Source organism: Fusarium venenatum (assembly GCF_020744135.1).
Source record: "Fusarium venenatum strain MPI-CAGE-CH-0201 chromosome Unknown EDB82scaffold_3, whole genome shotgun sequence".
NCBI lineage: Eukaryota > Fungi > Ascomycota > Sordariomycetes > Hypocreales > Nectriaceae > Fusarium > Fusarium venenatum.
In genome coordinates, this window is record NW_027072131.1 from 6,393,477 (window position 1) to 6,417,606 (window position 24,130).

Genomic DNA, 24,130 nt, shown 5'->3' on the forward strand with positions numbered 1-24,130 from the left:
CCGGCAGGTTCAGGACGTGCAGGCAGCTCTAGTAGCTCCGAGATCTTGGAGCAAGTGGCTCTGGCTCTGGCTACGGCGGCCGGGTTGGCCTCTGGCCTTGTCTTGTCTTGGGCCTTGGGGCCTGTGGTGGGGGGTGGGCCCTCTCTGTTCTGTTCCGTTCCGTTTTGCGAGCGAGCAAATGAGTCTGGTCAAGTGTAGGTAGGTAGGTAGGTAGGTAGGTAATGGGTACTGTACGGAGTAGCCGATGTAGACAGGCAGAGTACAACGTTGGAGAGTGGAAGTCAGCCGAGGATGAATCTCAGGGCTATGGAATAGGTAGGTTCAGGACGACCCGAGGCCAAGGTACAGGATACCTAGACTGGGGGGTGACGAGAGACAAGAGAAGCGAAAGCAACGGTAGGAAATCCTAGGCCAAGCAAGCCAAGCCAAGGGTAAGAGGCGAAGGAACAATGTGAAGCAGAGCAGACAAAGCTTGACTGATTGATGAGCGAACTCAACGGGACGGAACGAAACGAAACTGGTGGCTGGAAGTGGTGCCGTAATGAGGTGGGGGAGGCGGCGATTTGATTGAATTTGCGGGCGATGACTTGATTTGTGGGCGTTGGGGTCAAGTTCAAGCCGAGTTGAGTCGAGTCAAGCCAGGATGAGCACGATGATGATGGGGATGGTGTGATATCAGAACCAACACGGTACGGTAGTAATACTCCTAGGGAGGTAGGCGTAAGTATGATAGAGAGGGACGTGCAACAAAAGCAAACAGAAGCTGCTAAACCTTGGAGGTGATGAACGTGATGCGGAAGGAATCACTCAACCATGGATGGAGAGTTTTAGTGGATAGAGTAAGGTTAGAGATGTAAAATTTGGGCTTATTAGGCACTGTCACTGGTGCTGGCGCTGCCCTGTGTGCTGATCGTCTTTTTTGGGCCGAGCCGCGCGGATGATCTGGGTAAAGAACTGCCTGTTCACGTTAAGGCCTTCCTAGCTATCCTCTAGGTGACATTCCATGATTATAATTGGTTCAATCACAAAATAGTGTGAGGAACAGTATCACAGTCCCTGTACTGTTAGTAGGCATTAAAGTCAGACTTAGGCATTGAAACAACCCACCACGTGCTTTCCTGAACCGAGTCTTTTCCTTTTTCTGTTACATCCGAACTAACGTTGGCAATCGCTGAATACAACTGTACCACTCTCTTGGGAGACATCCTGGCCAATCTCAAACATGGTCCTTTGCAACCAACTAACAGCTCCTCTGCGACCTGATACTCCATCCAATTTCGTTCTTATAGGGGTCCCCTGTTGTTTTGTCCAGTTCGACTGAGCTTGCTGAGCTACGGATACTCATGGAAAGCTAAACACTGTTGATCAAAGTCAACTCTCAGGATCGTCTCCCGAAAACTCAAAAAAAAAAAAAAAAAAAAAAAAAAAAAACTTTTTACATCCATCAGGTATCAGGCAAGGCGAGATGCTGCAGCTCGAGTCGATCACCCGTCCGTCGTCTCCGACCCCAGAAGGCCAGACCAAGAACAAGGACAGCGTCTCGACTCTCTAGAACGCAGGCAACCATGATTGATCCACAGGGGAAGAAATCCCACCGTGTGGGCTGCCAACGTCAGTTGCATTACCCGACATGCTTGACCACGTTAGCGAAAGCTACCCAGGTTAACAGGTCAGGTTGTAACCAGGGCCCATCTTTACCAGTCCAGCATCCATAGCCAGGCCAGGCACAACCGTAACCGCAATGAAAGAGTAGAAGATGTTCAACGGAAAGGCACGTGGTCCCTCACCGAATCTGACATGATCACGCGTCCCGACTATCAAAAAATGATGGCTGGCTACGTCCCCAGATGAGATGGGCGAGGGGTATCGGTCAAGAACTGTCCCATACAGTATCGCCATGATGGCATGCATCATTTAGCTGCATAGTGCCAACAGCTGGTGCAGCAGTAGAGCAGCCCCGTCCACGCCTGGGTCGTGGGGCAGGAATAGGTCATTCTTTATGAGTGCTGGCTTTGTCCATTGGAGGGATTTTGAGTGACTTTGACAATGCTATAGGTTCATTAAGTACCTGAAGCCGTTTCGAGCATGCCACTTGATCCTGCTGTGTACCTACATATGCCCGGCAACGGCTCAGCAGTTGGACTAACAAGACGAGTGTTCCAATAACCCGCAGTAAATATTCCCACCATGCAAGTTGCAACTCCAAATGCAGTCAACAAACGGCCAATCTTTATAGAGCAAGTCTTGCTACTACCCACGCGTTCCACAATACTTTCGGTTTCTATCCTATTAAAGAGTAGCCTGACTTCCAATTGGGTAAGATATTCGACAATTCTGAACCATGGACCACCATGTCAGAGTTAGAAGAACCCAGTGTCCGTGTGTCTGGGGTTGATAGCGGTTAGTTAAGGGTTGACCTGCCACCCTGACTAGTAGCTATTATAGTGTGACATGTAGCTAATTACTGTACTTTTGACAGCATCTACTGTAATCTATTACACTAGAGATTGATATACACCATGAGATATTGGAGGATTTTACTATTCCCAAAGGAAACCATCTGGTGACATCCAATACATAGTCCTACTTCTGTCCAAAGGATTCATGTCTTTCATGTACCGAGAATATGCACCTAGATGGATGCTCTGGATAATAGTGGGTGAAAGCTAATGCGTTGGTTCCATGTCATATCTTGCCCAGTTTCATTATAGAGCAACTCATGAAGCATCCATACTGCATATAGCTCTCAACTCCCGCTCCCGACCCGTCTCCCCGTCTTCATTATTCACCACTCACGTTTCAATCGCTTCCAAAAGTCTTCCTGAAACACCAGCCTCCCCGGCACATGATAATGTCTCAGCATGACTCGTTGTCCCAAGTGAGTACTGAGTAGACGGCGGATAACCACGGTGGTGACGAAAATACTGACTTTTTGACACCCCTTCCCATCGAGTCGCATCCCTTGTCTATAAGACACGTCATTTTCCTCAAATCGCAAGCTTTTACTAACCGATTGATACTAGGGACGGATATGACACGTAGTAAATCCTGCGTCATACTGCACCTACAGCTACTGTACGGCACAAACCTTCTTACGAAGAGTTCAAACGGGTTACGCCAAAAGAGAAAAGAGTCAACAACAGCAACCAGGGGACAACACCACGTCGGTTTGCCTAGTCCAACTAGTCGCTCCGCTTGAGCTCCTAATCTATCTCCGTCACTAGCTTCGCATTTGCAGCCGCGAATAAGAAGTTGATTCTCAACGACTTCCAATTCCCGCCCTGGAAATAATTCCACGGTTTCATGATTGGCTTCGGGCAACCTCCATTCCCTTGTCCTCCCCACCGAGACCGTGCATGCTAACATGTGTTGGTAATGGCTCTGATTGGGCTGAACGTCCGAGTTGATGCGAGGCTCCGGAGTCATGGAGCTGGCAGTCCCGCTACAACATTGAACCTCCTCCACCGATTGCTGGCAAGCTCTAGTTAAACCGGCACAATACGCACTTACAACGTCAAAAAGGACCTTCACCTCTCAAACCTGCAACTTATTGATAGACTTTTGCTCACCGACTCGTCCGTATTCGCTTAGCATTCCTGCTCTGCTCTAGAACATACAGCCAGCATGAATTACCAAGCCCAAGACCTGACCAAGCTGCAGCAGTACACTGCGTGCGATATCTCGGATGCCCTGCTCAAACTAAAAGTTCCAGGAGCCGGCTTTGTTGCCGATTTGAACCTTTACAGCCCTCCCGAGGGTGATGGAGTATCAGTTACTGTTGCGCCAGTTTCAACGGTCCTGTTCGCTCCAAAGGGACAAGACCTTGCCGATATACAAAGGAATATACCCGAAGGAACGCACTGGGCCGATCTAACAGAGCCAGGTACCATTGTGGTTCTCAAGCAACCAGACGGTCAAAAGAATGCAGTCTGCGGGGGTATAATGGCCATTCGTATGAAAGTGTGTCAAGCCAAGGGCATTGTCGTGGCAGGGCGGGTGAGAGATATTCAGGAACTAAAGAGCACTTCTCTACCGGTGAGTCCCATGGACCCTTTTTCTCTGGGTTAGCTGAACCGAGATTTGTACGTAGATTTGGGCTCGAGGGCTGTCCACTATTGGAGTCGGTGGAGGTAGTGTACCCTGGGCAATTCAGGTACCTCTCGACATTAATGGTACACTCGTCTGTCCCGGCGACCTGGCATTTAGCGATCCAATCAACGGGGTAGTCGTCATTCCCAAGGACAAGGTTTCTTCGGTTATTGAGTTGCTGCCCAAGCTGATAGCGGCTGATGACAAGGTCAAAGAGGATGTTCTCGGTGGATCAACGGTCTATGAGTCCTTCAAGCTCCACCGAAGTAATATATGAGAGACCATTTGAGCATATAACGATGCGATCAAAGCTTGACAAGAAAGATATCATCATACATTGAAAAGACAGGGCCCGACAAACTACCAATTGGCCACAGTACGTGCTGGGGCTGGTCTTTGAGTCGTGCGGTCACTAGCAACAAACACCATCACAGAACTTTATCAGATCTACAAGCAGTTTTTGCCAAGTAGCTCGGGGGTACGGACGGATCGACAATACAGAATTGTGTTTTAATGTTTTATGTCATCAGTTCATTAACATGCCATCATCAGAGTAGGATCTCTACCATGACTTCCAAAAACCAACAATCAACCTTTAGCTCCAGACCAATAAGGAAATACAATGCAACAAGGAAACATATGCTGGTAGATCAAGACGTGTGCCAGCTCATGATAGCCACACATCCTTATCTTTACTCGGGGTGGAGGCTTTATCAAGCCTGAAATCAAGCTTTGGCATCTCAATCTTTGGCGCTGCTTCGACTGGTTTCTTCTGACCACCTCCGGCTTTCTTTGGTGAAGTCCGAGCGTCAGGGGGCGGGCCGTATCGCACGTCCTTGACATCCCAGCCATCTTCAACTGCCGCCCCGACCCAGGTCCGAAGACCATCGTGGACACTTCCATAAAACTTCTCTTTACACAAGCGCATGCTACCGCCTAGACAACGCTCCCATCCGGAAATACGGAACTGCGCGCGAAGGTTATTGCGCTCCTCGACTGTAGGTGTACAGGCCAGAATGGCGTTCATGAGATCAAGGTGAGAAGCAAGGTAGTTGGTCGCGTCCCATTCAACTCCGCCCACATACGGTGCTGCCGGGACTGGTGGACGCTCCTGAGGGAAATGCCGAAGCATGTAGCTGTAGGGACCATTGGCGAGATTAGCGCTGGAGGGGCGGTCCGAGGGAAGGGATACGACGTTGACGTTGTGAAGGAAGATCCAGAACACCTCTTTAGTGACACTGACGACCTCCTTATTCCAAACGCGGTATGGCCTTTCTTGCCTCATCTCTAGAACGAATGGCAAAGGACGCTGGTCTTCCTTGGGCTCAGGATCTCTAAGATGAGCGAGGATGCTCTGCGCACGTGCGAAACGTTCAGCCGAACTAGCGGACTCAATATACGTGAACAAGACCGAAGTTATGATGTTGCGAGTGGTGAATTCGCTAGGACCCTTCTTTTCCGGATCAAAAAGCATGTGAAGGAGTTTTGGGAAGAGATCGGCCTGGATTGAGTCGAGGTATTGCATGGCACGAGCTGTCGTTGACAGTGCCTTGAGGCAGAGGAGAACCTCGTGAAGTAACGCATCTTCATGTTCCTCCCTATCAAACGTTAGTACCAAAATAACAAACAATTTCTAGTCTTGACTTACCGCCACTCGACCTCCATAATGCGGTTGAGAAGATCTACAATCTCCTTCATGCCCCCCTGTTGGATAAAATCCTCGATCCATGCCACAGTTTCGTTCCTCAGAAGCAAGCGAAGCTTGTGAACCTTGCCAACCTCAACGAGCTGTGGCTTCTGAACCTTTCTAAGGTACGCGACGTAGTCACCAGGCCCCTGGCTGAGTTTGATCTTGGAAAGGAGGCCGGAGTTGGACATGGAGCTAGTGGATGGAGCTTCACTGACAACACTGTCTGTGGATTTGCTCCTGAAATGGCGGCCAAGAGTCCCTTCTCCTTTTGATTTCTTGATCGGAGAACCGGGCTCCTTGGCCTCTTTTCTTCCCCGTGACAGATTGAAGCTTTTACCTCTTGATCGCTTCTGCTTTTCTTCGTTTTGTGAGCCTGTCTCGAGGATCAGGCCGCTGTTGGCGCTGTCAGTCGAACACGGCCTGTCTGATCTAGAACCATGTGACTCGGCCCAGTCCTGGCGGATAAACTCCATCTTGATTGTGTTGCTCAAATTTCTCATCTTGTATCTCTGATTCTCGGGGATGTTTCGCCGATCCAGCATGGCTTCCAAATGCTTGTCGATGTCCTTGGGGTCGAGCGCTGGTGTTGTTGGCTCTGGCACGGTTGACGTCGACTTAGATCGCTTGTGACTGAACGTAGTAAAGACGCTCAAGACCTTACCTCGACCACTCCTACTTTGAGTCTCGGTAGAGTCCTTTGATCCTTTTCGGGAATCGTTGGAAGTGCGCGGCTTGGTAGGTGATGGTGGTGGCTCCATTCTACCAAGCATAGGGTGGTAAGACTTTGGCCGCTCCTTGACAGCAGCTCGACTACCAGTATAACTTTCGTTGGCAGTCGGGGGCCTGTGTTCATCCATGCTTCGGCGGCTGCTCTGGGTTTGTTCAATGAGCGGTCTGGATGCGAATTGAGAGTATATAGGTGTTTGGGCAGGGGCCGCTGCAGGCTCTTCGGGTGTTCTGTTTTCCTTATCCTTGGATGAGCTCACGTCATCCTCTGAGTTGAATCTGCCCAAGTTTCGCAGGGTCTTGGGCTTGAGCAGGCCGGCGAGATTTGTTGCCGACTTTGGTCTTTTAGGTTTCGTGGGGGAGGGCTCGCGAGACTTTGATCCCTTGGCCTCTTTGCCCGATGCGGTTATGATGGTAAAGTTGCCGAAGCTGCTCTTCGTTGGTGACTGCGATCGACCTCGTTCCTGTTGCTGTGGAAGACGGGGTACAGACCCTTGTTGGTTGTACTGCAACTCCGCCAGCGCACTTGGGTTGGAGTAGTTCTCAAACGCCATGATTTTGGGGTGGATGGGAGAAACGGGGGCATCAAAGGGATTTTGGAAGGAATGGGTGTCGGTAGAAGCTTGACGACGATGTCTAAAGCCCTCGAAAATGGTCGACTTGGGCCGCGGTCTTCGGACCTGGTCGAAGCTATTCATGTCGTTCGGATTCATGGTTTCGTTGTGTTATATGTAGTATCCGTGCTTTGATATGATAGCTACTGGGTAAGGTAGTACTGGCGCTCGCCCACACCGTTTAGAGCAGATTCTAGTAGAAATGAAGATGCGAAGTAAAGTGAAGATGGAAAAGCGACAATGAACAAAAACAAGTCTCACATGGACCTGTGAGAATAAAAGCCAACAAAGACTGGAGATTGGTGACTACGCCATTGGAAAGCAAAGATGATAAAAAAGTTCAGGTGTCGAAGAGAAGAGCTGGGGGACTGTTGGTAGGGAAGCAAGGTCGTTTAGGCCAAGCTAAAGTCGAAGCACGGTTAGCAGGGCCGTTGCACTGTTTATTGGGGAACGGCCGTTGGCTAGGCGACGGGGATCTATCTTATCGCACCAGTGACTGTGATGATGCTGATGCAGGATGCAGGATGGCGTGTACGAGCTTGGACATTATATTTCTCGGTAACAAATCTGTTTGCGTGTTTTCTTTTTCTGAGCATGTAATCAATTCGTGCACAAAATTAATCGTTGTAATATGAAGTCCCAAAAGGCAATTCGCAGCAAACAGTACCCAGTAAGTCTTAGCTGGACGGTTGATCAACCAACTTGGATTCCAACGCAGAATTTATAAGTCTAGAACAACGTCTTTACCTAGCTCAATTGATTTTTCAATAAGTCTTGACTTATATTTAGTTTACTGTGCACAGATAATCGTATGCGATAAATAAGTTACTCGACGTCTCTCTTAATAATCCATCATCATGAGTACAAAGCTGAATGATGACGAGGTGGTCCAAGAGCCGGGTATATCCTTGTTTGTTGTTTACCTTTAATGGACTAAAAATCGTCCAAGCTTTTACAAGTGGCCCATATGTTCCGAGTCCATATTGACTGGACGGAAGAAAAATGTATGTCATCGTGGTAGCTTTTTTCTCCGGGTGACGGGTTGCTCATGACACGGCAAAGTAAACATTGTACTGACTGGTTATGACTCGGAGTAACAATGATAGAGAGGGATAGAATAGGTAGGTAACTGGATGCGCGTGATGCGGGGTACTTAGCGATGGACGGCAACGGGAATAAACCAACACTATAACAGAAGTTTGATATTGCTCGGTAAACATGTTCAATGTAACACAAAACAGTCGGGACTTGAGATGAAAAATAAACAACAGAATGTCTCTATAGAAGGGATAAGATATTGGGCAGAGACCAATACTAATGAAACTGTTTCATCATGAGTACTGGCATGAGATGTCCAGGCCGGTAGACAATCTGCAACAAAAGAGGTGCCATGATGAACATCATGAAACCTACCTAGAAGAGTATCTTAAATTTCTTTTTTGTTCGTATTTCAAGCAGTAAAAACATCGGAATGTATGAACTCTTTTATACCCTTACCTAAAATCAAAGATTGTTCCCAATGCCGATACTAGATCCCATCAATCTACAACGTAGCATTTGCCGCCGTACACTACCGAAGCCATCTTCCGTCCCCGGACTTGTAGACCCACGACTGCGGCTACTACCCATAAGCTCTAATCCCGCGGGGTCCTCCACTGGGATAAATGTTTAAGCCTGTCTCACATTCTTTTCCTCTTCTTTTCCGTAGTCATAACCATTTAAACATTATTGTTAAATATCTCTGAGATATTATATGAGACCTTCACTCATCTCAAAGCTCAGAGCCACTCCAATCGCTGCCAAAATGCCTGTTCACCATCTCATGGTCGGCACCTGGACCCCTCCAGGAGCCATCTTCACTTTTGCTTTTGATGACGAGGCTCTTACTCTCAAGCTTGTCAAGAGGACTGAGATTCCCCAAGATGAGCCTATCTCATGGATGACTTTCAGTGTATGTCAATTGCTACTCATATAAAGACTGGACTGACATTGTGAACAGCATGATAGAAAAGCCATATATGGCGCTGCCATGAAGAAGTGGTCCAGTTTCGCAGTTGAGTCGCCAACCTCAATAACTCACCAAGTTTCTCACCCAATGGAGCACGACCGTATGTTATAAATAATCAATTGATGGACTGCTACTAAATTTATTAGCCAATGCTTCTCTTGCGACAACCAATACCCGCGCCATCTTCCTCCTGGCTGCCAACAAGCCTCCTTACTCAGTCTACTGCAATCCATTCTACGACCACGCCGGCCACGGCGCTGTCTTCACCACCGACAACACCACAAAGGCTCTCAAGGAGAACGTTCAAAACTACCCCTACCAGCCTAACACTGGCATCCATGGCATGGTCTTTGACCCCGAGGAGGAGTATCTTTACTCTGCCGACCTTCGCGCCAACAAGCTCTGGACCCATCGCCGTCGCAGCAAAGACGATCCCACGCTTGAGCTTGTTGGATCCGTAGATTGTGCTGATGAAAAGGATCACCCTCGCTGGCTAGCTATGCACCCTACAGGCAACTACCTCTACGCCCTCATGGAAAAGGGTAACCGTATCTGCGAATATGTTATCGACCCTGCCACTCGTCTCCCTGTATACACTCACAAACACTACCCTCTGATCCCTCCTGGCATTCCCGATAGATGGACACAGTACCGCGCTGATGTCTGCGTTCTCTCGTCTTCGGGCAAATACCTCTTTGCCTCCTCCCGCGCAAACTCGTTTGACCTGACAGGTTATGTCGCCGCCTTCAAGTTGTCCGACACAGGAGCCATTGAGCGCCAAATCTGCCTCAACCCTACACCAACAAGCGGTGGTCACAGTAATGCGGTTGCGCCTTGCCCCTGGACCGATGAGTGGGTGGCCATCACGGACGATCAGGAGGGCTGGCTTGAGATTTACCGTTGGCAAGATGAGTTCCTTGCGCGCGTCGCAAGAGTGAGGACACCAGAGCCTGGGTTCGGTATGAATGCCATCTGGTATGACTGATATGTAACATGGCCGCAGTAAAAAGCAAATGTAAAACAACAATCACATCACAAATTGGGTCAATATTCATGGTGTATAACTGTCATTGTTATCGTTTATTTCCTACATCAAACGCCTATTATTAACACCGCTTATAGCGACTCAATTCCTATTTGTTTGCGTGTAAGACCAGGGTACGCTGGTATAAGTGCAGCAGTGCTTGAACCGCCACCCATATTCCATTATCCATATAACATAAATCTCGCTTTAGTGCGTACCATTAGTCTTACGGCCACCATCATAAGTCTCGTCGTCCTCCACGGCATGTTCATTATCCTCACCTACGCCCAGCAACGGTGTTCGTTCGTGTCCTTGATTTCTCGCCGGCGATCCTTGGTTTACAAAACCCATGTGAGATTGTGCGCGAGGGGGCAGAGGTCTTGAGCTGTCAGAGGGAGGGGTTCCGTTAGCGCCGAGACCTTGCTTGATCTTAAAGAGACTGCGTGTATTGCTACGTGGGTTGGCAGCTCGGTTGGCAGGTCCAAGGCGGAGCTTAGATCTCATTTCGTCCAGGCTGGCCTTGACAACAACGGGGGTGCCTTCGATGCCACCATCGGATGTTCGGCGCTTCATGTGGATTGCGGTTCTCGCAGAGTTGTGGAATCCTCCTTCATAGTTGCTGTGGAAGGACGCAGCCTCAGCATCACGGTTCGAAGGCGCATCATGGTCCTCAATATCGACCAGAATGGAATCACCAGGAGCCTTCTTCGAGGCCATGACAGAAGCGGCAGTGGCGGCGGCGTGGATTCGGCGGGCTCGAGGAGCAGGAGTAAGGCGTCGGATGGCCTTGTGGACATCAACATACACATCGGATTCGTCAACAATTTCCCTGCTTAATTAGCAATGTTCACAATTAATCAAGGACTTTACTCACTCTCCAATTAGTTCCTCAATAACGTCTTCAAGAGTAACAACACCCAGGGCACCATGGTCTGAGCCGGGGAATTCGGATACGAGAACCATGTGCGACTTGCCCTCCTGGAAGAAGTTGATAATGTCCAAGCAACTTGTCTCTGGTCGGGTCTCAACTATAGCACCGAGAGGCACGTCACGGACTGGGATTCTATCCTCGGGGTCGTAGGTGATAAGAGTTTTGACCAAAAGCATACCGACAAAGTCCAGATGATTTCCAGAGCGGTAGATGGGAATTCGCGAGTATCCGGAAGACAGAATATCGTCCATGGTCTCTTCATCGAGGATATGGTCTTCGGCAAGAGTGTAGACATCGGAAATGGGTGTCATGACCTCAGCGACGGGCTTGTCCTTCAAGTCCAAAACGGCTGTGATAATGGTGACCTCATCCTGGTTCAGTCGCTCGGAGATTTCTCCCAAAGACTTGTGGAGGGTGACAAGAGTCTTGAGACCACTCTTCTTGTACAGGGTGCCGTGGTCCTCGCCCAGAATCCAGTCGAGAAGTTTCGCAATGGGCCAGGAGATGGGAGCGGTTATGTACATGAGGAGGAGGACCGGTGTTGACATGTACCCACCGATAGGTAGACCGAATCGAACACAGATGGACTGGGGAACAATTTCACCAAAGATGACTATAACAATTAGCAGCGCCCAAGTTAGATATAATTGCAATCATACCGATGAGAACGGTACTGCCAACGACAGCGGCAACACCTCCGCCGAGAGTTCTATCTAGCACAACGGGAAGCGACTCGTTGACGATAACGTTTGACAACAGCAGGGTGACAAGAACCCAATGCTTTCCACGGTTTAACAACTTGAGCACACGGTTCGCGTTCTTAGACTGCGATTCCGCAGGGTCGCCGGATAAAACCTGGAGGTAAATACTGTCTTGTCCCATCAACCTGTAAATAGTCAGCAAGCGTCGCTTGTCGCAAAGAGGGATGCAACTTGCGCAATTGTCAATCCAGCAAAAGCACCACCGAGAAGAACCAAAACCATCGAGGCGACGGCGAGGACCCAAAGGCTGGTACCCTCGCCCTCCTCTTCATGATGGCCTTTGGTGTCGATTGGAAAGGCGGACACAGCTGTTAAGCTGGCGCCAAAAACTCGACCCATGCCAATGACAGCCGGCCGTATTGAGCCCATATTATATCTCGGAGCGTGTGCCATGATGACAGTATGATTGACTCGAGAGTCGTGCGCGCGTATCGATGATAGATCTCGTCACCCAGAGGCGAAGCGGGAAGCGAGAGTCGTGTGTCGAGAATAGAGATATAGTACGCGTTCACAGCAGGTAATCAATTTCCGACAGAACAGCAGATGACTAGGGACGGGCAATCGATCTTGGCATAGGAGCCTTGCACGATAATAACCGGAATGTGGCTGAGACAGGGGTGCTGAGGAAGTCAATGTCGAGGGTCGAATAGTGATTTTGAAGCTAAAGATGAACAAAAGGGTTTGTTTGGTCAATTGAAGAATTTGTCTTTTTCGTCTTGATAGCAACCAAAATCCCTACCTCTTCGCAGCCAGAGACGAAGTTTGATCGAGAGTTAAAGCGACGAGGCGAAAGAAGTGGGACGAACAAGCTCAAATTTACCTGCCTCATCCATGGATCATGGCCCTGGCCTGGCCTGAAGCTACCTGCAATTATGGGGCATCGTACTGATGACGCAGGGAGCTGCCAGGGAAGAATTAGCCATATTCTATTGGTCAGCAGTGTCCCTAGACTAGGTCCAGGTCCCCGAATGCGTTCACCAAAGCACAGGCCACTCCACTAAATCTTTGACGTTGCAGAAGCTAAAAAAGAGGCGTTTGCTTAGTTACAATGAGTTGCCCTTAGTATGTCTGGCTAAGGCCGGATGAAGTCATTCACAAGTAAATCATCAGAATCACCGTAAAAAGGTTTATATTGATTTATTTGGGACTGTTTGTTTTCATCAAGACGTTTAATTCTTTGTCTACTACTGCTACTTCTATCGACCAGGCAATCGATGACCTTTCGGTATAGAGCTTACTCTGCGGAGGCACTCAAAACTCATAGTTTGACCAGACTTACATCAAGCACACCCTCAGAGTTATTCAATCCCTCCAAAACTTCATCACTCACCGGCCCGAGCACGCCCAAAATCATCAGGGCCTCGTTTCCATTCGGGTCAGGCGGTGTATCAGCTCCCTTGGTTGCTTCAGGATCCAGACTGGCCACCTGCATGAATTTGATATTGATACCATGCTTGCCAAGCACCATCCCCACTCCTCCGATCTTTCCAGGCTCATCGTAGTTGTGTAGGATGATGAGGGTTCCCTCTGGTGTAAATACACCGTTGAATCGGTCCAGCTTAGAGATAAAGACTCGTTCGTCGCTCGCATAGCCTTCAATTACTTGTTCGCTACTGTTGCCACCGGCTTTGTATGACCGTAGTGTCACCAGGTTAGAATATGTTGATGGAGAATCGCCCGCACGAGTCTCGCTGATGACAATGCCTTTCTCCTTTGCAATAAGCGCTGCGTTGACCATGTTGATATGCGAGTCGCTGAACGTTGATACGAGCCCCTTGATAAGGGCAGCAAACAACGGCTTGGTGTTGGGCATACTAGCCAGATCTCCGTGGTAGATGAGCTCAAATCGTCGACCTCCCAGCATACCTCCTCTACTACGCACAAAGTGTTCTGTGTATAGGCGACCCATCTTTTCAACGAGCTGTACCGAAGGCTGCAGTTTGCGATACTCTTCTGGCATGATGATTGGGGCATTGACTGCACTGGTAGGGAGACCTCCTTGGAGGATCTCCAGGACCTGTTTGCAGACATCCATGGAAACATTCTCCTGGGCTTCAATTGTCGACGCTCCCAAGTGAGGTGTTGCTACTACCTTGGGATGCTTGCTGAGTCTGGCTGCTGCTGAACCTGCGACCAGTGGTTCTGAAGACCAGACATCAATGCCTGCTCCTGCAATCCATCCCTCGTCCAAAGCCTTGATCAAAGCTTCTTCGTTATAGACTCCACCGCGGGCAACGTTGAGCACGCGTGCTGTCTTCTTCATCTTCTTGAACTCTGCTTCACTAACCAGGTCCAGCGTCGTAGCAAGCAGAGGTGTGTGGATGGTCAAGAAGTCAGCCACAGGGAGCAAGTCTTCCAAGCCAGAAACCAGCTCTACGCCAGTTTGACGAGCCATATCTGCGCTCGCATAGGGGTCAACTGCCTTGACAATCATGCCCAAACCTTTGGCCATACGAGCAACGTTCAGCCCGACCTTGCCTAGACCGATGATGCCGAGCGTTTTGCGACCGACCTCGACACCCACGAGCTTGCTTCGTTCCCATCGACTTTCTTTCACGCTGCTATCTGCCTGTCCCACATTGCGAGCGGTGGAAAGGAGGAGCGCAATTGTGTGTTCTGCTGCGGCGAGGATGTTGCCAGAGGGAGAGTTTACAACAATGACACCCTGAGCACTTGCGGCAGGGACATCGATGTTGTCTACTCCAACACCAGCCCGGGCAACCACTCTGAGTTTCCGTCCAGCCTGCACTACCTCGGCGGTGACTTGAGTTTCGGACCGTACAATAAGGCCATGGTAATTGGGAATTAAGTTGACGAGCTCCGTAGGTGATAAGCCTTTACGTACGTCGACGTCAAAGTGAGGAGTGAGTAAAGCCAATCCATCCGGAGATACCTTTTCGGGTACGAGAATCTGAAACCGGTTTGACTGTCCACTGGACGGTGCTTCTAAAGTAGCTGAAGGAGACATGGTGAGCAAAGTGATATATAAGAGTACTTGCAAAGACAGTGTGTATCCCAAGAAACCTAAGATGAAAGGGCACGCGGCCTAGTATAAGTACTGCAAAACCAGAGACTGAATGACGTTCTCTCTTTTTTGGTGCAATCTTTGTTTGTCCTTCTACAAGACAGATAACAGCCACCCGCTCATGATCCTCCAATCCCAGGAGTGTAACTCAGCCCTTGATCATCGTTTCTCGAAGTAAAACTCCTTAATAAGAACGGTCAGGAATTCAAATGCAGAAGCCGTATCTCATATGCAACCATCCCACGGAACAGTGATCTCTGACGCGGGGGTGCTTTCTGTCTGAGTGCACAGCCCTCAAGGTACTGTGGTGTAGCCATACAATGAGAGGTCAGAATTGCTGCATGGTGAAAAGTAACTTGGAGAAAAGTATGACGGGGCAAACAAGAGTAACCATCAATGTTCTTAACATGGATGCAACCCCTCATTTTCTCCAGGTTTAGCTACTGCAAGCCACACGCAGCTCGTCGTGGGGTAATTCAACAGATGCATTGCATGTGTTTTTGCTTTGTATGTCCGTGCCACAAGCTGGATTGCTGCCGGTTGTGCCGGACAATAAAGCCCATTGGTTTCTGAAGGCTTGCTCGGAGATGCATGTCTGAGACTTTGTACTTCCGTGTTGCTGTATAAGCTTAGTTGGCTGATCTCACTTATTCTCGAACACGATTGCCAATGTACGGAGCTTTGACGCCCAGTTTACGATAATTTGATTCTTGTTCTCTCGATCATTGTTATAAACAATCGCTTGAGTTTGGCATGGCCATAGTTGAGCATTTAAAAGTTCTCCTTTCCAGAAAATTTCTCGTTCTGGACAATCTCAATCCAGTAACCATCAGGGTCCAACAAGAAGGCAACATTCTTCATGCGTCCGTCTGTAAGTCTCTTCTTCCAGCTGACGTTCATATCCTCAAAACGCTTGCAGGCAGCTTCAAGGTTATCCACCGAGACACCTGTCTAGTTAGCTTTATCCATACTCGCTTATATGGAGATCCTTACAGATGTGACCAAAGCCCTGTGGCTCGCTGTTACCGTCGTGGTACTTGAAGTTCTCTTCCTTCTCTGTGCCGTAGTTCCAAGTCAACTCAAGGAGGCCTTCTCGTTGAGTGATGGCATTGTCGTCCTTGCCCTCGGGGAAAGGGTGGTCGCCAGGGTAGCCAAGGAAGTAGAGGTTGAAGCCAGCCTCAGGGTTCTCCAGGGTGCGGAGTCGAGACATGCCAAGGACTTCTTGGTAGTACTTCAGGGACTTTTCAGCATCCTTGACACGAAGCATTGTGTGGTTCTATCTCGTTAGCTGCAGTTTACACAATGCCATATCGAGGGGTAACGAACCATGGTGTAAGTCGAAATATCGGTCTCCTTTACATTCTCAGTCTCCTTGTAGTCGTTTCGGGCGACGACCTCGACCCAGTAACCATCAGGGTCAAGGACGAACGCAATATTTCGCATGCGGCCATCGGTGAGCTTCTTTTGAAATTTGTAACCAGCATCCTCAATTCGCTGGCAGGCGGCCTGGATGTTGTCGACCGCGATACAGGTGTGACCGAAACCACGGTGAGGCTCCTGGTTACCGTTGTTCACCTTGTATTCAGGGTCGTTCTCAGTTCCATAGTTGTGAGTCAACTCGATGAGACCCTGTCTGTCAAAAGCGCTCTTGTTGTGAGACAGGGCATTAGGCGAGTCGTAGCCAAAGAAGTAAAGATCGAACTTGTTATCGGGGAATTCGAGCTTCTTGACAAGGCTCATTCCCAGGAACTCGTAGAATTTAGCTGCATTAGTGTCAGTGGGTGCCAAGATGAGAATAGAGTGAGGCTCGATTGCCCTGTCAGTGTGGACATCAGGGTGTCTACAACGTACCGGATGCCTTAGGGTCCTTGACTCGAATCCTAGTCTGGTCAGTTCACATGCTTTATCTGATGACAGTTTGAGGATCTACACTCACATAGAATGATTGAATTTATACTTGTTAACGTCAGAACTGCCGGTGGAAGCCATTGTGATTGATCTGGATTGTCCAGTGGAAGCAGAAATAGGTGGAACAGTTGGTCGGGTGAGGAAGTTTTGAATGGACTTGATGCGTTGTGCTGCTCTTGCAAAGCTCATTGATTGAAGTTTACAGAGTCAGTTGATTATGAATCTGATGATCTGGTCAGTTGAATTATGAGTCTTGATGAAATATGTCTCTGTTGTAATGTTGCAGAAATTGATGATGAGCCTCCGCTTAACCCCACTTTGAAGTCTGACGTCAATGCCTTATTGTCTTATGAGAGTGAAAGGATATTGAGAGGTCAACCACGTCACAAATTCGTCTTTAAGAGTAAACTGTACGACATTTTATATCTAAAGTGTGTCCTATAATATACTGTAAAGATTTATATACTAGGTATCCAACGTAATTAGTTCACGATTTTATCATAATGAATGTAGGGTAAGAGCAGGGTATTTAGTACGCAGCGTCGTCCGTAGTCAACAATTGAGACAGGACTTGTCAGGATGGTGATACTTTAACTCGAATCTATTAACTTCTTAATCGTACATGGCGCTTCTGTTCCAAAGTCTGGTTCGAAGTTAGGTTTGCTTGCTCTGTTTGACTACACAATGATAGTTCCGTGTGTTGCTCCCTTCCGCCAATATACTTCACTACGGGAGTCACTCTCATAGTTTTGTCTGCCTGTGCTAATTACTAACTTACACAGCCTCATCAAAATCATCATGATAGGCTGATTGTCCTATATCGTCATGCACATGTAAGTTGCAGTCTTGGCCTGGGTTACTGGGTAGTAGAAAAAATAGCCTCATAAGTCTTGGGGTATAAAAATAAGTAGTCTAAGAACTATATCCCAAGGGGCATAAAGTGACCTACTAATCTTGTCTCTTATTCTTCCAGCGGTCAATTTTTCTGATACCCTGAGGCTGGGATCTACCTCTGCAACCATTTATACAACGGGCATGATTCTTCAATCCGTGTGACAGGGATTGCAATTGACATGTTTGACCCTTGCAAAATACTGCATATACATCACATATCTAAGTGCATGGGAAATCTTTATACACAAGTAATCTCTGCAATCGTATCTTTACCCAGGATAAACTGCCGAGATCGATTTAATGTTTCATTGCTGACGCTCATTACATCCAACTAATTGCGGGGCCGTCCTTGGATTGAACTGAATGTGGGACTAAGTTAGCGGCCAAACCTAAAAGAGATCGGTTTCTATTTACTATGCTGCTGTAACCGCCCACTCGGCGCAATACCTCGCGTTCTCTCACCTTGTATCCCTTCATTCCAACTTGTTGCAACAAACATTCACTGAACTCAAGAGCCTGTGATGCCATGATATATACACCTGCCAATAAACCTATTGCGCCTTGATCAAACCCGCGATCAGGGCCGGCAATATCATTCACCAACCATTCTATCGACACGAAACAGCTACCTCATCCGCTTTAACCGTCATGGATCGCTTCCGAAATGAATTCGATGCTGCAGTCATGGACGACATTAAAGATGACCAGACAGGTCCTGGCCACCCTCGATCGCCCCTGACGAAAACACGGTCCATGTCCGATGGGGGAGGAACCCCTTCTCGACTTTCTCCTTCACCGCGCATCGTCGACGAATCTCGCCGGACATCAAAAGACGACACCAGTATCCCAACTCCTCAACCCGTGACGCCGCGTCGTCCCAACTTCTCGAATCGCGGGTTCACAATACAAATGCCGCCACGAGATTTTACCCCACCACCGCCGAATTCATACGTCAAGCCTGCTCCTTTATCACCTAAACTCGATCACTCTCAAATATACGCATCTCCCACGAATATACTTCCACGTCGCTCCCGCGGTCTTGACTTTTCTCGGGCTGCCACCAGTCTACACCACTCAACTCTTGCCGAATCGTCCCCAGACTCGTCACCCACCGCCAGTGGCAGGGCGATGAACATACCGAGCCGACGAAGTCACTATGCAGGACCAGAGCAAATGTCTACATCCTTATGGTCTGTTATGGGCAACCAGGAAAAGATGCACATCAGCAGCTCGCTTGGGAGTCAGGCGGTTGGTTCCGATTCGTCCAGTAGCTCTGATGACGACGAGCTGATGGATGAGGATATGGACGAGAGCTACGTAACAACTCCGCAAGTCAATAAGATTGGTCCAGCCCTTGGCCCTCCAGGGTCTGGTGGGACCTTTGGATCCCCTGCCATGAGTAGCCTCATGAGCTTCCAACAGCGACAACGACCCCGCAAACAATCTAAGAAGAAGGCTCGTGGGCCTTTGGGACTGGGGTTTAGTGGCTCATCTTTATCAAAATCACCACCAGCCAATTCTTCACGGGCTCGGCGCGAGAGCATCAGCTGGCAAGCTAATCAATTGCACATTTCTGGTGCAGACTCCGATGAGGCACGAGCAATGGGCGATGTGGATGGGATTGGAGATGGTCAGCGCAATGTTATTCGGAGAGTTGTAACAAGGCGAGGTAATCTCTTGGTAAGTCACTTATACTAATTAACACTACAAACATACGACTAACACAACCAAGCCCAAAACAAAAACATTTGCACGGATCCGAGCTGCGCTTATGGAGGAGAGCACCCCCGCCGAATCCGAGTTTCGTCGAGAGGCCGAAGTTGTCAAACAAGTTCGCGATTGCGACATGGAGCTGGAGCCTAGAATATCCCAACAGACAGCGGAATCAACACAGCCAATTACGGCCCCTTCTTCGCCTACATTGACTCAGCAAGAAGGCCTGAGCGATGTTCCAGAAGATGACATTATGGGCGATATATCCATGGGCCTTTCTAGCAGCTTTAAGCAACATGCTATCAAGAACTCAAAGGGCAAGCCATTCTGGGATGCATTTCCTGAGCCAAGCGGCACTGGTGGTGTCAGAACCACACCGCCTCCTGCTGCTTTCCTTCCACGAGGATCATCCTCAGGTATCAGTGAGGACGTGGCGATGGACTCACCGTCAGTTGGTGGAGCTACTGTAAGTGCACCCTTGTTCGGCCATGACAACAACAACGTTCTAACCACTCAGGCCCCGCAGAATGGTGTCAATCAACCACCTAGCGCTGCAGAAATTACCCGAAAGATCAATAGTAAACGCCGCCGTGGTGACGATGACTTCGATCCCGTTAGCTTCAAACGTCGAGCCGTCAGCCCCGGTATGAGTGTTCATAATTCACCCGTCACGCAAAGCCCACTCCAGCGAGACGGCATGTCTTGGGGTTCTCGCCCTGGAAGTAATGGTGGCGACAAGGCAGGTAGCAGTGCTCCAAGTGAGTCTGGCAGCACACCAGGAAACCTGTCTGGAAGCAGCTCTGCAGCTGGTCGACTTAACAACAACAAAGGAAGGGTCGGTTTTCAGGGAATGGTTGATACCCACGATGGTCTTATGCGCATGAGCATCGAATAGTTTGCCGAGTCTTTGCTCCTGCAAACTTTGCAGTTTTTGGAATTTTTGGACTATGGGACAGAAAAGCATATCGAGGCGTTATGTTACGGAGTTTTGACCAAACGTACTGGTATGGGATTATAAAGTATTTTGCCTTTCACAGCGGCCTTGTTTTTTATTATTATTCTCGTATGAGCAAAGGAAAAAAATACTACGTATCAACAATGCCTCCCATTGTATATGCTCTCTGTAGACGATCCCCAACGCCTAAAAATAGAGCGATGCCCTCAAAGCCATTTCATATCCCTCAGACAAATAAAACCCAACGCCATCTATGCCAAATCGCTATTACCAAATGCGCTGCCCTCATTCCACACCTACACCCTCCTCTGGAACGGTAAGCGTGCCCAGCTTGTCGTCAAGCCAACGCGCCAACTCAGCAGCATGGCGACGAAGAGCAGCTACTGCAGCGGCAGAACCCGTAGTGCTCTCAAGACTAGCTGTTGTCTGCGCACCGGTACTCAAAACGCTATCTGCGCCATCTGGACTGCCAACATGCGACGCATCGCCAGCAGAAACATGAAGATCATGCAGGTTAGGCATGCCATGTTCTAGAGCATCCGGGTTCGCAGGCCCCACGCAAACGAAGAGAAGGCCACATTTCAATCTACATATAACAACAGTCCCGCTTGTGAGCTGCACTGTGACAGTAGCTGGCTTGATGCCTCTTCCCTTGCCTGACTTGTGTGAATCGAGTTGCTGGCTCTGCGACAAGTGATCTGTCTCTTCATCTAGATCCTCCTCTTCGGGCGGCGAGCTGCCGATGGGATCAGGCGTGCGTGAACCAGGCAACGACGCGGCGAGCGCAGGCGCGGAAGTAGAGTGTATGGCTAGGAGGGAGGCGGCGACGGTAGCGTGCGTTCGAAGTGAAGCGACGGGGTGCGGGCTCGCATGAGCGAGGAGCTTGCCGTGGGGGCTCGTGAGGAGAAGCGTGGGGAGCTGAGGTGTTCGATTCGCGTTGAGGAAGGCCGTTAGGCGCTTCGTGAGGAGGAGAGGAGGCGTTGGGTGGGAGATGGACATGACGATTGAACAGTTGATAAGAGGTTTTGTTGAATCGTGTTGCTCCAAGACGATGAATGATGGAGCTGTGGTTCAGAGAATCAACCGTAGGGTGAAGCTCGTCTGAAGTGGGCAGGTGACCTGCTTTGTTGTGTCGAGTCGAAGCTTTGACGGCCGTCGAGTGAGTTCAGTTGGAATTGAAGTGAAATGGGGAAACGGCTTAGGTCCAGGCCAGGTTCATCTGGGTTCAAGCCTTGTCAATATGGCGGGGCTCGAAGTGGGGAGCTTGTGACGGATTCGACTTTATTGGTTCTAAGGATTGACAGACGGTCGTGTAAGATCATTGGCTGCTTAGTGGATGCCCAAGTCTCAAATCATCACTATGGCAAAAGCAAGTATATTCGGTTAAAAGACAGGCAATACAAGACTATGGGCTTGGATACTCAATTAGACCACTCATTCTTCTTCCTCGTCTCCGAAAAGCACTCTCCTAGCCATATCATCATCAATGTCGATGTAGTCTTTGCCCTCTTTGGTCTCCGTCTTCCACTCCCTGTACGCTCTTTCAATAGCATTGGCATAGGGCCACATTCGGAATAATCGAACACTCTTCCTTTGGGGTCCATTGGGATCAAAGTTGAGCAATTCTCTGACGAGAGTGCGTAGCATTTTGGAGTACCGGGCCCGCGCAATCAACGAATCAATGTTGATAGGGACTTCCGAGCAATGATGCCGAGGAGGACAATCAGGCCAGTGACTGATGGAGTCTTCGCATTCATCACTCTCAGGTATGTGCTCGCAGCCTCCATACAGACAATCACATCCTTTTGCAGCAGCTTTCTTCTCAAGGCACCCGCCGCTTTCGCAAAACCGAACATGACAACACCCGCATTGCTCGCAGTAGTGTGAAGGTGCTTGCCCTGTCATCATGGTGAGTACTGTGGCACCTATCGACCAAATTTCGTCTCTAAGTGTATACGGGCGATCTCCCTGAAGCATATGTTAGTAGGTTGGTATGCCTCTTTGCTGCGTAGGATTCGTACCACTTCCATTACGGCCAAATTCATATCGCCCTCCAATGCTTCGCGAGCTGTTTCCAGTGCCTGGAGTCCTTGTCGTGTAGCCAGTGCTATTCCATATGAGCCGTCGGACGAATCATTAGTCTTGTTGCCATTACGGCCATCAACAGCGTGGCATGTGACAGCAGCTGTGCTGAAATCGCCCAGTTTGCACTGGCCATAGGTCTCAGCGCCGCGTGGATGCTGGAACCAGATGTTTTTGGGCTCGATAACACGGTGCAAGATCGAGAACCAGTCTGTGTTAACGGCTTCCCATTCAAGCTTTATAATGCTTTCTGGATCGCCGCTTAGATGCTCGTACACGAGTCGTTTCCCATCATGGAGCCAAGTTACCGCACGAATCATAGAACGGAGGACGTGCCAGCAGAGAGATTCGGGAAGGTAGAAGGAAGAGTCCTCGACGGGATAATGGCGAAATAAGGCGCTGAGATTGCCAGCATCAGCAAAATCCCAGACGAGAAGCTGTACATCACTCCTTCCAGAGTCAGAGACTTGTTGTTTGGTGAAGACTTGATACTGTATGACGCCAGCGATCGAAATCAGATTCTCATGGTTTAAAATCTGACGGATTGTGTGGGCTTGGTTGTGGATCGAGAGTAGAGTCTTCAGTGCGCCGGCTTCCTGGCGATGTTGTGCAATGTTGATAGCACCACGTAGTCGAACCCCGAGAGGGCTACGACTGGCAAGATACTGCTCTTTTCGAGGATCTCCCTGTCTGGTGACGATCCAGACATTATTCTCGGTTTTCCTGAGGATTTCAAATACAGGCTCTTCCTCCTCCTCTTCGTCTGGGTGGTTGTGACGAAGTACAGGCTGGACTCCAATGCTGGCTGACTCTTTGGACTGCATGGTGATGGTGAATCCGACAATGTCTACTTGGATAACAAGATGGCCAACGGCTGCTAATTCTATAGCATTTTCTGAGGGAAGTGTTGTCCTTTTCATGAATTATCTCTCTCATTCTTTTAGACAGTGAACAAAGAACTTTTCTCAGCCACATACTGAAGAGGCACCAATACTGTTGGTGCCTCAATTCTTTGTCCTGGTTGAGAGTGATCCTATTCCTCCCACCTGAACAAAGAACGTAATGACTACCCTCCCCACAACTTTGTGAAGATAGCCTAAGGGCATTTGGGTTCCTGCAAATTGCCGCTTGGACGTTGTTTGTAGATTGTTTCGAACAAAGAGAGGGTCCTATCCGTGTAACGTCACAGTGAAAGCTCAGCGCACTATGGCTTGCTGCTATTTGCCATTATTTCTTGCGATCTGTTGAGCATAGACAGCAATTGATTATTTTGTGGTCATACCACCATGGCGAAGAAACACAGCCGAGGGACGTTGCAGCAAGGCAGGTTGATCGGCAAGGCGACTCGCTTCGTGGTTCATGTGCTGGGCCATGGGAAATGAAGATTTGCACGTCGATTTCTATAATTCTCGACGACCCTTAGCGCCAAGACCACGACCGGTTCCGGCATCAAATTCTCGGTGTTTGCGGCATTGATTGACGCGAGGGGAGGCAACCCGATCATTAGCATGTTTCACTTAATCAAGTGACGATTCGTTGTAATGCAACCACTTCTGAAACTAGGAGCACCGACCCAAGTTTCAATCATAATGGAAATGGTGAGTCGGGCGAGTCGCGGTCGCAGTCGCGTGCTGTGATTGTACAGGTACTGACAGGACATGAGTATTCGATATTTGTTATTATTATCATCCAGTGTTATTGCCGCTGAGG

At 49.0% G+C, this 24,130-nt stretch overlaps 9 protein-coding genes across 9 annotated transcripts; 3 read left to right on the forward strand and 6 right to left on the reverse strand.

The window, feature by feature from the left end:
- Positions 1-3,525: 3,525 nt before the first annotated feature.
- On the forward strand, positions 3,526-4,522 carry EDB82DRAFT_270542 (ribonuclease E inhibitor RraA/Dimethylmenaquinone methyltransferase). Its single transcript, XM_025728604.2, has 2 exons — positions 3,526-4,035; positions 4,091-4,522. The coding sequence occupies exons 1-2, from the start codon at positions 3,625-3,627 to the stop codon at positions 4,364-4,366; spliced, it is 687 nt and encodes a 228-aa protein (XP_025582954.1). The 5' UTR covers positions 3,526-3,624; the 3' UTR covers positions 4,367-4,522.
- On the reverse strand, positions 4,413-7,297 carry EDB82DRAFT_270567 (armadillo-type protein). Its single transcript, XM_025728605.2, has 2 exons — positions 5,738-7,297; positions 4,413-5,687 (listed from the first exon to the last, which is right to left on the reverse strand). Exons 1-2 carry the CDS (start codon positions 7,216-7,218, stop codon positions 4,757-4,759), a joined length of 2,412 nt encoding a protein of 803 aa, XP_025582955.1. The 5' UTR covers positions 7,219-7,297; the 3' UTR covers positions 4,413-4,756.
- A 1,477-nt stretch (positions 7,298-8,774) lies between these two features.
- EDB82DRAFT_509266 (uncharacterized protein) lies at positions 8,775-10,172 on the forward strand. The gene is made up of 3 exons (XM_025728606.2): positions 8,775-9,070; positions 9,119-9,227; positions 9,274-10,172. Exons 1-3 carry the CDS (start codon positions 8,873-8,875, stop codon positions 10,110-10,112), a joined length of 1,146 nt encoding a protein of 381 aa, XP_025582956.2. The 5' UTR covers positions 8,775-8,872; the 3' UTR covers positions 10,113-10,172.
- EDB82DRAFT_509267 (uncharacterized protein) lies at positions 10,173-12,627 on the reverse strand. The gene is made up of 4 exons (XM_065608813.1): positions 12,019-12,627; positions 11,742-11,968; positions 11,026-11,695; positions 10,173-10,980 (listed from the first exon to the last, which is right to left on the reverse strand). The coding sequence occupies exons 1-4, from the start codon at positions 12,234-12,236 to the stop codon at positions 10,359-10,361; spliced, it is 1,737 nt and encodes a 578-aa protein (XP_065464191.1). The 5' UTR covers positions 12,237-12,627; the 3' UTR covers positions 10,173-10,358.
- A 333-nt stretch (positions 12,628-12,960) lies between these two features.
- EDB82DRAFT_509271 (D-isomer specific 2-hydroxyacid dehydrogenase) lies at positions 12,961-15,236 on the reverse strand. The gene has a single exon (XM_025728609.2). It carries the CDS (start codon positions 14,809-14,811, stop codon positions 13,102-13,104), a length of 1,710 nt encoding a protein of 569 aa, XP_025582959.1. The 5' UTR covers positions 14,812-15,236; the 3' UTR covers positions 12,961-13,101.
- Positions 15,237-15,465: 229 nt separating this feature from the next.
- On the reverse strand, positions 15,466-16,857 carry EDB82DRAFT_559677 (Glyoxalase/Bleomycin resistance protein/Dihydroxybiphenyl dioxygenase; the record flags this gene model as incomplete). The annotated part of the gene is made up of 5 exons (XM_025728610.2): positions 15,466-15,815; positions 15,862-16,144; positions 16,195-16,631; positions 16,720-16,748; positions 16,805-16,857. The coding sequence occupies 5 exons, from the start codon at positions 16,855-16,857 to the stop codon at positions 15,640-15,642; spliced, it is 978 nt and encodes a 325-aa protein (XP_025582960.1). The 3' UTR covers positions 15,466-15,639.
- Positions 16,858-18,162: 1,305 nt separating this feature from the next.
- On the forward strand, positions 18,163-20,451 carry EDB82DRAFT_270676 (uncharacterized protein). The gene is made up of 3 exons (XM_025728612.2): positions 18,163-19,350; positions 19,403-19,849; positions 19,901-20,451. The coding sequence occupies exons 1-3, from the start codon at positions 18,319-18,321 to the stop codon at positions 20,276-20,278; spliced, it is 1,857 nt and encodes a 618-aa protein (XP_025582961.1). The 5' UTR covers positions 18,163-18,318; the 3' UTR covers positions 20,279-20,451.
- A 16-nt stretch (positions 20,452-20,467) lies between these two features.
- On the reverse strand, positions 20,468-21,663 carry EDB82DRAFT_509279 (uncharacterized protein). Its single transcript, XM_025728613.2, has one exon. The coding sequence runs from the start codon at positions 21,335-21,337 to the stop codon at positions 20,624-20,626; it is 714 nt and encodes a 237-aa protein (XP_025582962.1). The 5' UTR covers positions 21,338-21,663; the 3' UTR covers positions 20,468-20,623.
- A 109-nt stretch (positions 21,664-21,772) lies between these two features.
- Positions 21,773-23,244, reverse strand: EDB82DRAFT_527885 (uncharacterized protein; the record flags this gene model as incomplete). Its single annotated transcript, XM_025728614.1, has 2 exons — positions 21,773-22,306; positions 22,360-23,244. The coding sequence occupies 2 exons, from the start codon at positions 23,242-23,244 to the stop codon at positions 21,773-21,775; spliced, it is 1,419 nt and encodes a 472-aa protein (XP_025582963.1).
- Positions 23,245-24,130: the final 886 nt, after the last annotated feature.

Bases quoted from the DNA above. Each gene is read 5' to 3' on its own strand.
- EDB82DRAFT_270542 (XM_025728604.2), top strand. From the start codon at position 3,625: ATGAATTACCAAGCCCAAGACCTGACCAAGCTGCAGCAGTACACTGCG. The intron at 4,036-4,090 runs GTGAGTCCCATG...ATTTGTACGTAG, and splicing joins TAAAGAGCACTTCTCTACCG to ATTTGGGCTCGAGGGCTGTC.
- EDB82DRAFT_270567 (XM_025728605.2), bottom strand. From the start codon at position 7,218: ATGAATCCGAACGACATGAATAGCTTCGACCAGGTCCGAAGACCGCGG. The intron at 5,688-5,737 runs GTAAGTCAAGAC...AACGTTTGATAG, and splicing joins ATTATGGAGGTCGAGTGGCG to GGAGGAACATGAAGATGCGT.
- EDB82DRAFT_509266 (XM_025728606.2), top strand. From the start codon at position 8,873: ATGAGACCTTCACTCATCTCAAAGCTCAGAGCCACTCCAATCGCTGCC. The intron at 9,071-9,118 runs GTATGTCAATTG...CATTGTGAACAG, and splicing joins TCTCATGGATGACTTTCAGT to CATGATAGAAAAGCCATATA. The intron at 9,228-9,273 runs GTATGTTATAAA...TAAATTTATTAG, and splicing joins TCACCCAATGGAGCACGACC to CCAATGCTTCTCTTGCGACA.
- EDB82DRAFT_509267 (XM_065608813.1), bottom strand. From the start codon at position 12,236: ATGGCACACGCTCCGAGATATAATATGGGCTCAATACGGCCGGCTGTC. The intron at 11,969-12,018 runs GCAAGTTGCATC...GACTATTTACAG, and splicing joins TTTGCTGGATTGACAATTGC to GTTGATGGGACAAGACAGTA. The intron at 10,981-11,025 runs GTGAGTAAAGTC...CTAATTAAGCAG, and splicing joins ATTGAGGAACTAATTGGAGA to GGAAATTGTTGACGAATCCG.
- EDB82DRAFT_509271 (XM_025728609.2), bottom strand. From the start codon at position 14,811: ATGTCTCCTTCAGCTACTTTAGAAGCACCGTCCAGTGGACAGTCAAAC.
- EDB82DRAFT_270676 (XM_025728612.2), top strand. From the start codon at position 18,319: ATGGATCGCTTCCGAAATGAATTCGATGCTGCAGTCATGGACGACATT. The intron at 19,351-19,402 runs GTAAGTCACTTA...AACACAACCAAG, and splicing joins CAAGGCGAGGTAATCTCTTG to CCCAAAACAAAAACATTTGC. The intron at 19,850-19,900 runs GTAAGTGCACCC...CTAACCACTCAG, and splicing joins CGTCAGTTGGTGGAGCTACT to GCCCCGCAGAATGGTGTCAA.
- EDB82DRAFT_509279 (XM_025728613.2), bottom strand. From the start codon at position 21,337: ATGTCCATCTCCCACCCAACGCCTCCTCTCCTCCTCACGAAGCGCCTA.